The 17,236-nt window shown below is 35.2% G+C and overlaps 1 protein-coding gene across 5 annotated transcripts in view; it reads right to left on the reverse strand.

Annotated features, from left to right (window-relative positions):
- Positions 1–17,236, reverse strand: part of SPATA5 (spermatogenesis associated 5) — a 326,635-nt gene that overhangs the window by 227,687 nt on the left and 81,712 nt on the right. For all 5 annotated transcript variants that reach the window (XM_010860264.1, XM_010860266.1, XM_010860267.1 and 2 more), the window contains exons 12-13: positions 9,718–9,771; positions 7,917–7,996 (exon numbers count right to left, since the gene is read on the reverse strand). In XM_010860264.1, the coding sequence (XP_010858566.1) occupies positions 7,917–7,996; positions 9,718–9,771 (134 nt within the window). The remainder of the gene's footprint in view (positions 1–7,916; positions 7,997–9,717; positions 9,772–17,236) is intronic.

Below are 17,236 nucleotides of genomic sequence, written 5' to 3' on the forward strand. Positions count from 1 at the left end.
AAAGTGAAAAGTGAAAGGGAAGTTGCTCAGTTGTGTCTGACTCTTCGCGACCCCATGGACTGCAGCCTACCAGGCTCCTCCGTCCATGGGATTTTCCAGGCAAGAGTACTGGAGTGGGGTGCCATTGCCTTCTCCGGAAAGACCCATAGCACTCTCAAAATTAAATAAAATGTATAAAAGATACAGCATAATAATTAGTGCAAAGAAAAGATCAATAGATAATTATAATAATAATTCTTATAACTATTATCACCACTGTACCTTGGTTGCTGGCGATGTGTATAACCTTTTACAAGTTATTTTAACCAATTAAACTGAAAAAGGAATGTGTGGCACATAAATGTTACTGAAATAAAACATGAACATGATGTATGATTAAAGATTTTCAGAAGTTAAAACAGGTCAGCAAATACATATTGTCAGTTTCCTACTTAGCTTTACTTAAAACATGATAGAAAGTATCGAACTTCCTTAAACTTTTCCATCAAAACCACCAACATAATGCTAAGGTAAAAACTCAACTGCTCTTCGGCCTTTTGGCTAAGATTAAGATAAAAACTACTCCTCTTAAGCCCTTCATAACGATGCCCAAAACAGTGAGCCTAATAAACAAACTACTAAGAAATACTTTGTTTATACAAGATGTATTAGAAGGAAATTACTATACACTGGTAATGAGACTTCTTTACATTTTAATCTTACCTATATACTAGCTGTTCAAATGCAGTGAGAGTTTGGCTCCTCAAAGTCCTCAAGGCACAATATGTTTTGAATAGCAAAAATTTCCAGATAAGGAGATCTTTGTACTGCTCAGATATTTTTATAATTTAAAAGTGACGTTTTAAAAAATGGCAAACCTTCTAAAATGGAAAAAACCAATATACTGTAAGACTGCTCAGATGTAGAACTGCTTGGCTCAAGAAACTGAATGAAAAGAAAATCTCCACATCCTTGGTTTCTTACTTAGATCTATATCAAAAGACATTCTCGTCATCTGTTACTTCTATCCTCTTTTTTTTTTTTAATTTTACTTTATTTTTTAACTTAACAATAATGTATTGGTTTTGCCATATATCAAAATGAATCCGCCATAGGTATACACGTGTTTTTGAGTCTTCTAAATGAACCTTTTTTTGCGGGGGCGGGGAGTGGAAGGATGTAGGGGGTAGGTGGATACTGACTCAGCATCTTCATTTATAATGCTCTAAGTGTGATTACAGACACACAGGATTTGGAACCCAATGACTTGAATGCATGAGAAAAGACTCAATTTGATTCCCCTACACTAAGTGTGACTGAATGGCCTTCTGGCAGAGGGTAACATGGTGATCTCTCTACAAAATTAATTAGTATACCAAGGACGTCCATAGTCTTTCAAAATGTTTTCTCACTGTAGTCAAGTATCTATGTTGCTATCCTCTGTTAGATTTGAATACTGTTGCTATCAGCTACACTGAAAAGAACATTTATCGTTTCTGTACCCTGAGCACAACTAACAAAGTTTTCTGAGTCCAGACTCACTTTTAGAGTTACTGTGTACAAAAACTATTGAATTTTTTGAGAAAAACATATCAGTCAGCTCTTGGTTAATTCTTTTTGGAGCTCTTTGACAAGTGAATGTATTCTATAGCTTACAAATAATTCTTTTTAATAAAGATGATGATGCTTCTATGAAAATAATGCAAGTGACAAAATTCCAAAAGACTATCTTGGTGTTTAAAGTAAAATTAGTTCATAAATGACACTAACACATGGTGAAATCAGATTCTGCTAACAACCAGCTGATTGAACCTAAACTCTAGTTTCTGTAAGCCTACATTTCCTATTCAAAAATTAAACGTTTGGGTGCTTCTCTGTTAGACACTGTCTTGGACACGTGAGGTAAGAGGATAAAGATGTTACTGTTCCCTTGAGGGTGTCATAATTATTGGCATATATGAATAAGGGAATTAAATTAGATAGTATACAGGTTCTTCTAGTTTCAAAATTCTGTTAGTCTCTGTTGGTAACATAGAACACCTAAGTTATTTAATTCATTCATTTCAATAAAAATATTAGCAATTCAGAAAGATATTGATACCTCTAGTAGAATGCTTCTAAATAGAAAGGTATAATACTGGTCCAATTTGTTATCTGTAGAGAAACTGGGAGCTATCATTAATGCTGAAGATGAGGTGAAGGGAATTCTTTGGATTCTCATTTCCCATGCTGCCTTTGCCCTTTATTTCCACAGATCATTGAGAACTAGCTGGAGAATAGCATAATGAAAATGTTTTATGGACTGAGAAATATTCTTGGCTGACTTTCAAAGCTGCAGTAGGAAACAAAATCCATAAAACTGACATCCTAGGAAATCAAAACCAACTTCAAGTTTAAGAATAAATGTGTAATCACTAACATAATGAAATGATTTTAAAACTTTATTATCTGCTAGAGATAAAGGCAACACAACAATGGGAAAATATGTTCAGCTACAGAAAGTACTAAAATTAGACTTTTCCAAGAGATTAATTTTCTTTTCCCTTCCGGAGTCAAGCCCCTTTCCCAAATTACCCCCCTTCAAAAGTCACAGTGCCATGTACTGAAGAGACTTTATGACATCTTAAAACAGGTCAGGAAACTACAGCCACAGTCTAAATCTGGCCAGCCAACTGTTTTTTATTTGATTACATATTCTCTGTAGCTCCTTTTGCATGGTAGCAAAAGAGATGAATAGCTCCAATAGAAACTGTATGGCCAAAAAAAGCAAAAAATATTTACAAATTAGCCTGTTTCAGAAAACATTGCTAACCCTCATCTTCAAGAAATCTCATCACCATGATGCTAATATTGATTTTATTTTTCAATAGTAAAAATTTCACAACAATGACATGTATTTCCTTTCAACTCCTTTAGTAAAGTAAAATTCCCTATTGTCCCTTCATATGATCTTTAAATTATAGACCAACAGTTGAAATATCCAATTTATATTTCAAAATTTTTTTCTAGTATAATTTTCAAATGTCATAAAGAATCCCAAATGGCAGGCATCTGAATTTGTTTCTTAAAACAAACCTCCCATACTCTCAAGGTCAATATTTAGGTGTGAAAAAGACCCAAGGAAGGATAGCCAGACATATACTGCCCTAAACACAAGCATTACTTATGATAATTTTCTTGGTGCATGCAAAATGCAAGCAAATTTTCATTTTAAAACCAAAATAGCTACAAGAGACTTAACACGTCCTAGAACAACAAGAAATAAGTCCCAATTCCTAGTAAAATGCTGCATTAGGCCATCTCTCTAGGGAAAGTCTTACCTTTAATCCATTCTATAGTACTCAGCCACAATGCTTAGACAAAATGCAAAATACAAAATATTCATAGAAATCTGCTATACTTCATAAAACTCTTATAATAAGAAATCAGTTACACATGTTCCATTTATTCTTTTACTCTGCTTCTTTCAGCAGTTCTGTTTAATATTAAAAGTTCAACAATGTAAAAACTATGAGGTGATGAAGTATAAATTAGAAAAAAACTGCATACCAGGAAATATGCAATGAATTTAGCAACTTGAAACAGAGATATACAAAGTAAAAATAGTTAAAAGTATTTAATAAGTTGTTATTGCTAGAGTTTCTTACATAAAAAATATTCATTAAATATTTAGATACATGATAAATTTTACCCTGATATGAACATACTTTTTCTATCCCAAATCCTGAGAGTCTAAGAAGCAGTAGTATTATCATCCAACAAGCACTAAATTAGAGGACATAGGAGTTATGCTCCTCTTCTCTTAAATTCTAGGGGCTTCTATTCCTTCTAAAAAATAAAAGGTTGTACTAGATGATTTCTAAGAACTTTCTTAGCTACAAAATTTTATGATTTTATGAAATTTTAAATACCACCATGTGCATGCAGGCGTGCTCAGTCATGTCAGACTCTTTGTAAACCCATGGACTACAGCCTAAGTTATTTTCTCTTTCCATGGCTCCTCCGTCCATGGAATTTTCCAGACAAGAATACTGGAGTGGGTTGCCACTGCCTCCTCTAGGGATCTTCCCAACCCAAGGATCAAACTCACGTCTACTGTGTCTCCTGCATTGGTAGGCAGATTCTTTACCACTGAGCCACCTGGGAAGCCCAAATACTGCTATAAAATCACATTTAAAAATTTATAACCCTCTTTGAAAAGTGTCATTTACAGAATGATGCCTACAAAAATTTCTTCTATAGTGTTCGGTGTCATGAATTCACTAAAGTTACCTGAAATCTGGAAATACTGCAAAAGAGGCTATCCCATTTCCTGACCATTACTCTAACACTCAGAGCTCTTTTCAAAATGTTACTAAGCCTGGAATTTTCATTTTCAATGAAAGCTGGCTCAGAACTTATTTTTCCCCTGACCACTCCAAATGGAAATCAATTCAGGACTTTTAAGTGCAGAAACAGCTATACAAGAAAACAGTTATTAATATCACAGATACTCTTAATACTTCACAGAATATATCAGTCAGTTTTTAACAGAGCACTTAATTTTTTCATTTTTCCATATATTTAACCATCTCTTTAATACTCTAGTCATAAAACAATATATCAAGTATTTTTATATGGTAGCCTTAAGTTTTATAAAACACAATAGATCATCTTCTTTTTCTCCCAAATAATAATGTCTTTCTTCTATTTCTAAAATACAAACTTTTTTCATATTTAAAACTTTTGAAATCAGGATATTCCTTGGAGTTGTTGATTTCTCAATACCATTTCACAGTTTAGGGCTGCATTTTTCTTCAGTAATGGTATGTAAAATAATGGTATGTCTTACAACTAACCAAATCTAACTTACAAATTAGATTGCTGAAATGCCATAGTGCCTGTCACCTGTAGAATACTCTAATTTCCCAAATGCTTCAATATCCTCCACTACAATCTAAATCCTGTTGTAGGACTCACTTCTATCTATATTACTGTATTTCTATTTATATGGAAATGATCATTATTACAAGAATATCAATGCAGAAATTATGAGAAACAAGTTTTTTAAGCAGTTACTAAATGCCAGGCACTACCTAAAGCACTTTACATGTATTTAATTCCAACAACCTAGAATTTATTACTACTATCTCCATTTTAGAAATGAAACTAAAGCTTAAAGAGGTTAAGGTAATTGCTCTAGGTCCTGTTCTCTGTTTTACCCCCATGCAAAGCCTATTGCAGAAAGAGCGCTCAATAAATATTTACTTAACAAGTGAATGAATGAATGCTGCAAAGGAGTCTTATACTCACAGGCTCACAAAGAGAACATACAATAAATACAATCTTGAAAGGTTAATTAACTACTTAGACATGCAATCCTGAGATCTGTGGTGTGATAGTCAAATAAAAAAAGTGGCTCAGAGTATCTGCTCTGGAGTCAAAATACTTAAATTCAAATTTCAGCTCTGCTACTTGTGGTATATGATGTTGAATAAAGCAGTTATGGATCTAGATGCCTAAGTTTTCTCACCTGTAAATTGGACCTACTCCTCCTGGGGTTGTGGTGATGATTAAAGGTTAATATAAACAAAAGGCCATAACATGGTGAGTGAAATCCAAAGGGAGTGATGCTATTTGTAAATTAAATAAATAAGATGGGCCTCTGCAGTCTTCAGAAATATGTTTCTAGTTTCAAATTTCTAGTTCTGCTTGAAGTCTGGAAGCAGGCAATTAATGCCAGCTACTAAGGATGATTCAGGATCCAGTGACTAGCTGGAACATCCGAGAAAGAGAAAGCTTTTCTAGGAATCTCTGGATTAGTCTAGTGGCCATTCCCTCAGTCAGAGGAGTCTGGGCCAAGAGAATATAGTATATGTTCTATATATACATAGACCATCCTATATGTCTTCACCTCTGGGGACAGAACTGTTGCCTAAGACAAAACTGACTTATGATTTACTACCCAGAGTATACCCTTCCTGACTATAATCCTGAAAAAGGTAAAATTTTAAGCTAGTTGGGAGGCAGGGCAGAGTACTGGAGCCAACTGTACAATAACCTGCTTTGCATTAATGTAGGGACTTTTTTGTGAATTTTTTTTAATCTGTAAAGCACTTAAAACAGTTTCTAGAATATGGTAAGCAGTAAGTGAATGTTCCCCAATATTATTATTAGCTCAGAATAATTCAGATCTCTTCCCTACCTCAGTGCCTTTTCTCTCTACCATATTATCCATCTTCCAAAGAGCTATGCTACTTCAACAGCATTTTCAATTTTCCCAGATATTACAGAGATCATTAAAGCACTTCACAAAGGGAATCTTACAACACTTTCTCCAACTCACAAAACAAAATCAGACAAAAAAATCTTATCCAGAACACCCATAATTTAAATGGGCATACAGAAAATGAGAAGTAAGTATAAAAAAAAGAAGGCTTACTTATTTTTGAAGTCCCACAGACACTTAAATGGGGCAGAGGAAAGGAGACAATCATGGTTATAAGTAGACATTTTTGTGAGCATGAAATAAGACACTTTTATAAGTAGAAATCTCTCTTTCTGAAAGCGCAAATATTTCTAAAGCTAAGCAAATGGTATGTCTATACTCTATTTACAATGTGCAGGTTGCAACCCTCAGTTTCATGGCTAATTTGAGTAAACTCAAATAGTCAAAATAATTGAGTTAACATCCTGGATAGTATGGACAAGCATATATTATGATTCATGGCTCAATTTGTTAAACATCTTACGTGTGGAAATCTAAATCATGATAAGAAGAAAGTTTTCTTAGGCACTATCTTTTTTGGATTAGTCATATGAGTTTGATCTGAATGTTATCATAGAAAATTAAAAAATGAAAGCAATGCCTAAAATTATAGAGAAAATTAATAGTTTACGGAATTTAAAAATTTCCGTTTTCCTATGTTTTCTATTTCTTTAACAATGCCTAAACCTGGTTTATTATTTGGGGAATTTTATACTTTGCTATCTATCAACAGATATGTTTTCCAATTTCTAGAAACTATGTCCAATTCAAATGGCTAAAGAACAAAAACATATGTGTCAAGATTTTGTTTGTTTTAGTTTTCAGGTAATAGCACTCCAACTAGACAAAACAATAACTTTCTAGGCAATGTTAGCTCATTATACAATTACAGGGAAAAAACAATTGAAAACAGAGTATCATTCTATGAGATTCTTATGGCTATAAAAACCAAACTGATTAAGACTTAGTGTAGCTAAAGTACAACTGCAATTTTCTATTTGTACTATTAACATTACATTGCGTAGTCAGCCTTACCTTTGTTTTCAAAGCGTCAACTAACTTGACCAAAATTTTTCTGTGCAAAGGAAACTACATAGAATTTATTTGAATGAGTCACTAAGGAAGGACTCACAATATGATGAAGACGATTAAAGAAAATGATATCTAGAGGCTGCAATTATTAACAGCTCTAATACATATGCCAATTCCTCCTGAGCCAAAATGCCTACAAAACCAGGTTATTTCTACCGAGTATCTTGTCTGGTTTCTCACACATATTTCAAAGGCATTTTATGAGAACTCTGCTATATATTCCACCTACCATCTGGTTCATATTTAACAATGTTTCCCATCCTGTTCCTTTTTAGGCTCCAAAAACAGATGTCTCTGATGGCACATAAATGTGGCAGATCACCCTAATTCAGCAAACTTCTCTGGCTTCTTATTCTTCCCTTGCATCAAGGTGAACTTAAGCTATTTGTAACCTTTTGTTCCATCTCACCTCAGAAGTAATAAAGTGGTAATATGAAATAATTTTAAGGATATAAGAAAAAAAAAAGTGAATTGAAAGTTTTCTTTTAAGCCAAATGTATTAATAATATTAATAAATAAAATCTGTATAAAAAGTGCTAGTTCCTCTACACTGTAGTTGCTAATATACAGTTATTAGTGGCAGTCTTATATTTCTTACCTGCCCCTTTCAACTGCTAAGGCATCAAGTTCATCAAAGAAAATAATGGAAGGAGCCACTGCTCTTGCCTTCCGGAAGATCTGGTGGAAAGAGTGCCACATTAGCTAAAGATCAGCAAACTTCAGAAAACTCCATTACTGGTTTTAGTTTGAAAACTATTAGAACCAAATCAATTATGTACCAGTCAACCAGCTCAATCACTTTGTATACAACCTGTAACAGATGTATTCACACTTCATAATGGATGTAAAATACCTTCTATCATGGTGCTTACTTGCAAACAGACAAGACATCAATACATATTCTTAAAGGTGTGTAGGAGACAATTTGGCTTAAGTAATCAGACAATCTCAGTTAAAATCCCGCCTCTGCCACTTAGTAACTGTGTGATTTTCAGCAGATAACTTTACTTCTCTAAACTTCAAGTTCCGTATCTCTAAAAATGGAGATTATGATAAATGCCGGCCTCAAAAGTTTAAGAACTGAATTTAAAAAGATGGCAACACATTTAGTATAATGCCTGGAACATGGTAACAGCTCAGTAAATGACAGTTATTATTATCTATCATAAACACAAGTTTAAAAGAAAAATAATAATGTATAAAATCAGCCAAAGTTTAGCATATAAAATACCCATAAACCTAAAAGTCATATGCCTTGCTCATTTCTCTGAAGACTATATGGAAAAACATAGTTAACACTTGGAAGAGAATAGATTGGATAGACCAGAAGTCAATCAGGCTATCAAAATCAAAGACTGGCTGGACAGCCATGGGGCAATATGCAGAAATGGGCTAGAAAAAGTCAGTACAGGCAGAAAGAAATTCAAATTTGTGTTAACTGGCACAAATTTGTGTGACCAGGCCCTCATTTTCTGGTCACAATTATGATGACCATAAAAATACACAATAGTTACCAAAACATTAGTATTAATAAGCACCACCTTTTTCATATTTTTAATCAAGAAGGGTGCTATCATTATCAGTTAATATTTTATATGGTCACCATCATCTATATTTCAAAGAGAAAAAAGAAACAAAAAGTAACTTAAAACTTTTTCTCAGATGCAAAACAAAGTATTCCAATCTCTAATACTCTTGGTTGGTACCCACATATTTCATAAATGGAGACAATCCATTCCACTGCTCTTTATGTATTTCTGTCCTTGAACAGCATCTGGGAAGATACATGATGCCCACGTGAGGCAGGCCAGCCTTTGTTTAGGAGAGCCAAAACTTATGGCCAAACTGCTATAGTTTACCCCACTTCAGTGCCTTGATTTTGCATGAATTTCCCAATTGTGCAGCTTTAGCAGTATGAAGTAATCAGCAGGCCAATCACTAACTTTAAAATTTAAGAGAGAAGGGGGATGCATTTTCTAAATCACTAGTCAAAGGTAAAGTAAATAAAATAAGGAGAGTACATTGAAATTTTCATATACTAATAAGCTTCTCTGATTTAAAGGACTACCTGGTTTAAAGGATTTAAATCTCATTTTAACATCATGTGTTAGTTGTTAAGTATAAACATATCCTTTTTTTTTTTAATGAGATGCTGACAGTTGTTAAAAAAATATATTTGCTAAAACTAGAGGCTAGAAATATTATGATGTTTAAAAACAAAGACTATGTATTGTAGATAACCAAAATTACATTTAAAAATAATATTTGCCGGAAGAAAAAAATATACCACTAGAATTTAGATTTGGAAATTCTAAATCTGTAACCCCATACAAAATGGAAACTAGAGGACAGAAGTGTGGTTCTCCTATGCAGAGTTCCACTTTAAGGCATAATCTTACCTCTCTAACTGCTCTTTCAGATTCACCAACATACTTGTTCATTAATTCAGGCCCCTGCATGAAAAGAAAACAACTGTTCAGCATCTTTATAAATCCAGTTACATGATTATGTCTAAAAAAAAGAGAAAATACACACATAAAAAAAGAGAAAAAAAAATCTGCTTTTCATTAAATTAGTTCCTCTTGCATGCTTATTTTTATTGGGTGTTATTTATGCTTCAAAAATTAAAGCCATTTTGTATTCTAAAAACTGCACATCAGTATATAGTATCTGTGACTAAACATGATAGTTAAACATCTTAATCATCCACCCACACATCCATCCATACTTTTACTATGTAACAAACATGGTGCTAGGCACTGAAGACAGAACAGTCTAGTACTAGATCAGCACGGCTCTCTGACAAGAAGCAAGATCTCAGGGCTATTCTTTTTATGACTCTATGATAATTCTCAAAAAAAGGAATGGGAATCATGTAATCAATGACATTATCTGTTTCCAATATTATTATTTTTAATCATTATCACACAAACTCTGTATTACTGTTATTGTTCTTGCAGCAACTCTCCATAAAAGTCAATAGTGTAACATAAAATAGTAATCCAGTGAAGCCATTTTTTTAAGTAAGCAATATACTTAATGCATATATATACTGCCCTCTAATTATCTGGCTTTAACTAAAGGAAAGTAGTTAGATAATTTGGAGAAATGATTACTGATCTCCATAGAGCTGACTCTAAAAAGATGACTTGAATATCAGTGCTGGAACAAGACTACGATCATTTCATGACATGAGAATACAGTATGCTGCTACTGGTAACAGACAGATTAACTTGTTTTAAAAATCTGATGTACAAGCAAACAGACAATAAATACTTTGTTGAAAATGTGAAAATATGGCCTATAGCCTTAACCTTTAAGCCTTAACCATTAAGCCTTCACTTAATGACCCAGTGAAGGCTCATTCCACCACTACCTAGAGGTAGGCTACAGAAAACTCTGTGGATAAGAAAGACTGCTTTTTTCCTCCAAAAGCAAAAGGAAAAAAACAAAAACAAAAATCAAACCAATTTGAAAATCAAACCTAGGAAGTTAGCACTGAGAAGAAAATCTGGGTTAGAATAATTCAATTACTAACAGGTCACAGTAGTAATGAAAAGTTCTGTAAGGACTCTAGAAAACATGTGATTTTGTACAGTACATGCTAAGGAATTATATCTGGATGCCTGACCTAAAAACGCAATGCCACTAGCTGAACTGACATGTTACCTGAACCCAAAATTCTATTTTTTGCATGACTTAAAAAAATTAATTTATTTATTTAAATTGAAGGCTAATTACTTTACAATACTGTGGTGGTTTTTGTCATAAATCAACATGAATCAGCCATGGATATACATGTATCTCCCCATCCTGAACCCCCTCCCACCTCTCTCTCTACGCCATTCCTCTGGGTTGTCCCAGAGCACCAGCTTTGAGTGCCCTGCTTCATCCATCAAACTTGCACTGGTCATCTATTTTACATATGTAACATACATGTTTCAATGTTATTCTATCCAATTGTCCCACTCTCGACCTCTCCCACATATTCCAAGTCTATTCTTTTTTTTTTTTTCCAAGTCTATTCTTTACATCTGTGTCTCTTATGCTGTCTTGCATACAGTGTCGTTGTTACCATCTTTCTGAATTCCATACATATGTGTTAATATACTATATTGGTGTTTCTCTTTCTGACTTCTTCACTCTGTATAATAGGCTCCAGTGTCACTCACCTCATTAGAACTGACTCAAATGCATTCTTTTTCATAACTAAGGAATAATCCATTGTGTATATGTACAACAACATCCTTATCCATTCTTCTGCCAATGGACATTTAGGTTGCCTCCATGTCCTAGTTATTGTAAATAGTGCTGCAATGAATATTGGGGTACATGTGTCTCTTTCAATTCTGGCTTCCTCAGTGTATATGCCTAGCAGTGGGATTGCTGGGTCGTATGGCAGTTCTATTTCAAGATTTTTAAGAAATCTCCACACTGTTCTCCATTGTAGCTGTACTAGTTTGCATTCCCACCAACAGTGTAAGAAGGTTCCCTTTTCTCCACACTCACTCCAGCATTTATTGTTTGTAGACGTTTTGATGGCAGTCATTCTGACTGGTGTGAGATGGTACCTCATTGTGGTTTTGATTTGCATTTCTCTGATAATGAGTGATGATGAGCATCTATTCATGTGTTTGTTAGCCATCTTTATGTCTTCTTTGGAGAAATGTCAGGTTTAGTTCTTTGGCCCATTTTTTAATTGGGTTGTTTATTTTTCTGGTATTGAGCTGCATGAGCTGCTAGTATATTTTTAAGATTAATTCTTTGTCAGTTACTTAATTTGCTATTGTTTTCTCCCATTCTGAAGACTGTTTTTTCACCTTGCTCATAATTTCCTTCGTTGTGCAAAAGCTTTTAATTAGGTCCCTTTAGTTTTCATTTCCATTACTCTGGGAGGTGGGGCATAGAGGATCTTACTGTGATTTATGCCAGAGAACGTTCTACTTATGTTTTCCTCTAAGAGTTTTACAGTTTCTGGTCTTACATTTAGATCTTTAATCCGTTTTGAGTTTATTTTTGTGTATGGTGTTAGAAAGTGTCTAGTTTCATTCTTTTATAGGTGGTTGACCAGTTTTCCCAGCGCCATTTGTTAAAGAGATTGTCTTTTCTCCACTGTATATCTTTGCCTACCTTGTCAAAGATAAGGTGCCCATAGGTGTGTGGATTTATCTCTGGGCTTTCTATTTTGTTCCATTGATCTATATTTCTGTCTTTGTGCCAGTACCATACTGTCTTGATAACTGTAGCTTTGTAGTATAGTCTGAAGTCAAGCAGGTTGATGCTTCCAGTTCCATACTTCTTTCTCAACATTGCTTTGGCTATTCAAGGTTTTTTTGTGTCTTCATACAAATTGTGAAATTATTTGCTCTAGTTCTGTGAAACATACCATTGGTAGCTTCAAAGGGATTGAGCTGAATCTATAGATTGCTTTGGGTAATATACTCATTTTCACTACATAGATTCTCCCAATCCATGAACATAGTATATCTGTCTATTTGTGTCATCTTTGATTTCTATCATCCGTGTTTTCTACATACAGGTCTTTATTATAGTTTTCTATACACAGGTGTTTTGTTTCTTTAGGTAAACTGATTCCTAAGCATTTTATTCTTTTTGTTGAAATGGTGAATGGGGTTGTTTCCTTACTTTCTCTTTCTGTATTCTCATTGTTAGTGCATAGGAATGCAAAGGAATTCTGTGTATTAATTTTATATCCTGCAACTTTACTATATTTATTGATTAGCTCTAGTAATTTTTTTTTGGGTAGGGGGGAAGGCAATGGCACCCACTCCAGTACTCTTGCCTGGAAAATCCCATGGACGGAGGAGCCTGGTAGGCTGCAGTCCATGGGGTCGTGAAGAGTCGGACACAACTGAGCGACTTCACTTTCACTTTTCACTTTCATGCATTGAAGAAGGAAATGGCAACCCACTCCAGTGTTCTTGCCTGGAGAATCCCAGGGACGGGGGAGCCTGGTGGGCTGCTATCTCTGGGGTTGCACAGAGTCAGACACGACTGAATCGACTTAGCAGCAGTAATTTTTTGGTGGCTTCTTTAGGGTTTTCTATGTAGAGGATCATGTCATCTTCAAACAGTGAAGAGTTTTACTTCTTTTCGAATCTGGATTCCTTTTACTGCTTTTTCTTCTCTGATTGCTACAGCTAGGACTTCCAAAACTATGTTGAATAGTAGTGGTGAGAGTGGGCACCCTTGTTTTGTTCCTGATTTTAGAGGAAATACTTTCCATTTTTTGCCATTGAGGGTAATGTTTGCTGTGGTTTTGCCATATATGGCTTTTATGTTGAAGTATGTTTCTTCTATGCCTGCTTTCTGGACACTTTTTATCATAAATCGGTGTTGAATTTTGTAAAAGGCTTTCTCTGCATCTACTGAGATAATCATATGGTTTTTATCTTTCAATTTATTAATATAGTGTATCACACCAATTTATTTGCAAATACTGAAAAATCCTTGCATCCCTAGGAGAAAGCCACTTGGTCATCATGTATGATCTTTTTACTATGTAGCTGGCTGAATCCAAAATTCTTTATGAAGTCATCATCACTAAGGAAGGTAATTTTGAATTTGAAATTCCAACTGTCAAAAATTTCTTATTTTCTTGTACAACAAACTGTAAAAGATTAAATTCAGTTTCAAAGATAAATACATTTTAACACTAACAGAAAACTTAAGGGATCATAAGCTGTGCTGCTATACTTTTTGTTCTATTTGAGGTCAAATATACATCACTGCAGAGAAGGCAATGGCACCCCACTCCAGTACTCTTGCCTGGAAAATCCATGGACAGAGGAGCCTGGGGGGCTGCAGTCCACGGGGCCTCGCAGAGTCAGATACGACTGAGCGACTTCACTTTCACTTTTCACTTTTATGCATTGGAGAAGGAAATGGCAACCCACTCCAGTGTTCTTGCCTGGAGAATCCCAGAGACAGAGGAGCCTGGTAGGAGGCTGTCTATGGGGTCGCACAGAGTCGGACACTACTGAAGCGACTTAGCAGCAGCAGCAGCAGCATACATCCAATTATTAAAAACAGAAGAAAATAGCAACTAGCGACAGCAAATTTTACGAAATACTGCTAAATGCTTAATATGCATTATCCCCCTAACTGCTTACAACACACCTTTGAGGCGAATACTCTTATCATAATTTTAGAGAAAAAAATATTGAAGTGAAAAAAAGGTTAAGTAATTTACACAACTTAGTCACACAACTTAGTAGGTGACAGAACAGATATTGAAGCCTCTTAATCGTTATGCTGACAATTAGAGAAAATGCCCCAAATGGTTAGCCACCAATAAGCAAAAAAGATAAGCAACAGATTAGAATACAAACATTATGTGAGCTACTCACAGAATTTTATTAGTGAAAGAACTTCAGGAGAATCATTTACTCTAAGCTATCTCACTTAAAGCCTGAGGAAAACAAAGCAAAAGAAATTAAGTGAAATACCAAAAGTCCTAGACAAACTAAATGACAGAAAATAGAGGATTTGAGTTTCCAGAATACTAATACTACACTTTCTAAAAACCGTATGTCCTCTGATTTTCAAGTTCTAAAAAGAAAAAAATAAATAAAAAAGGAAATGTCCTCTTAAGACTAGACACAATAGCAGCAATTCAAATTCAAAGGTTTTTGTTGGAAGAGATCAGGTGGCAAGGGCAAAGTCTAATTTTCAATAAATAGCTGCTAGCGTGGCTTAGTTTGAACATTCTTTGGCACTGCCTTTCTTTGGGATTGGAATGAAAACTGATCTTTTCCAGTCCTGTGACCACTGCTGAGTTTACCAAATTTGCTGGCATACTGAGTGCAGCACATTCACAACATCATCTTTTAAGATTTGAAATAGCTCAATTAGAATTTCATCACCTCCACTAGCTTTGTTCGTAGTGATGCTTCCTAAGGCCCATTTGACTTCACATTCCAGGATGTCTGGCTCTAGGTGAGTGATCACACCATCATGGTTATCTAGATCATGAAGATCTTTTTTGAATAGTTCTTCTGTGTATTCTTGCCACCTTTTCTTAATATCTGCTGCTTCTGTTACATTCATACCATTTCTTTCCTTTACTGTGCCCATCTTTGCATGAAATGTTCCCTTGGTATCTCTAATTTTCTTCAAGAGATCTCTAGTCTTTCCCATTCCATTGTTTTCCTCTATATCTTTGCATTGATCACTGAGGAAGGCTTTCTTATCTCTCCCTGGTATTCTTTGGAACTCTGCATTCAAATGGGTATATCTTTCCTTTTCTCCTTTGCCTTTTGCTTCTTTTCTTTTGCAGCTATTTGTAAGGCCTCCTCAGACAATCATTTTGCCTTTTTGCATTTCTTTTTCTTGGGGATGGTCTTGATCACTGCCTCTTGTACACTGTCATGAACCTCTGTCCATAGTTCTTCAGGCACTTTGTCTGTCAGACCTAATCCCTTGAATCTATTTGTCACTTCCACTGAATAATCGTAAGGGATTTGATTTAGGTCATACCTGAATGGTCTAGTGGTTTTCCCTACTTTCTTCAATTTAAGTCTGAATTTGGCAATAAGGAGTTTATGACCTGAGTCACAGTCAGTTCCCAGTCTTGTTTTTGCTGACTGTATAGAGTTTCTTCATTTTTGACTGCAAAGAATATATTCAATCTGATTTCAGTATTGACCATCTGGTGACGTTGATGTGTAGAGTCGTCTCTTGTATTGTTGGAAGAGGGTGTTTGCTATGATTGCATCCAAGTACTGCATTTCGGACTCTCTTGTTGACTGTGATGGCTACTCTATTTCTTCTAAGGGATTCTTGCCCACAGTAGGAGATATAATGGTCATCTGAGTTAAATTCACCCATTCCAGTTAATTTCAGTTCACTGATTCCTAAAATGCCTATGTTCACTCTTGCCATCTCCTGTTTGACCATTTCCAATTTGCCCTGATTCATGGACCTAACATTCGAGGTTCCTATGCAATATTGTTCTTTACAGTATTAGGCTTTACTTCTATCGCCAGTCACATCCACAACTGGATGCACTCATCTCAAATGCTAGCAAAATAATGCTCACAATTCTTCAAGCTAGATCTCAACAGTACATGAACCGTGAACTTCCAGATGTTCAAGCTAGATTTAGAAAAGGCAGAGGAACAAGAGATCAAATTGCCAACATCTACTGGATCATTGAAAAAGCAAGAGAGTTCCAGAAACACATCTTCAGTTCAGTTCAGTTCAGTTCAGTCGCTCAGTCGTGTCCGACTCTTTGCAACGCCATGAATTGCAGCACGCCAGGCCTCCCTGTCCATCACCAACTCCCGGAGTTCACCCAAACACATCCACTTCTGCTTTATTGACTATGCCAAAGCCTTTGACCATGTGAATAACAACAAACCGTGGAAAATTCTTCAAGAGATGGGAATGCCAGACCACTTGACCTGTTTCCTGAGAAATCTGTATGCAGGTCAAGAAGCAACAGTTAGTACTGGACATGGAACACAGACTGGTTCCAAACATGGAAAGGAGTATATCAAGGCTGTATATTGTCACCCTGCTTATTTAACTTATATGCAGAGTACATCATGTGAAATGCCGGATTGCATAAAGCCCAAGCTGTAATCAAGATCGCCAAGAGAAATATGAATAACCTTTGTCACTAACTTCCAATAAATTATTAATTGATAATAAGTATTGAAGGACAATTGAAGAATTGCCAGGAGAAATATCAATAACCTCAGATATGTAGACGACACCACCCTTATGGCAGAAAGTGAAGAAGAACTAAAGAGTCTCTTGATGAGAGTGACAGAGGAGTGAAAAAGTTGGCTTAAAACTCAATATTCAGAAAACTAAGATCATGGCATCTGGTCCCATCATTTCATGGAAAATAGAAGGAAATAATGGACACAGCGAGAGACTTTATATTTTTTG

Source organism: Bison bison, unplaced genomic scaffold (genome assembly GCF_000754665.1).
Source record: "Bison bison bison isolate TAMUID 2011002044 unplaced genomic scaffold, Bison_UMD1.0 scf7180017864465, whole genome shotgun sequence".
NCBI classification, from domain to species: Eukaryota; Metazoa; Chordata; class Mammalia; order Artiodactyla; family Bovidae; genus Bison; species Bison bison.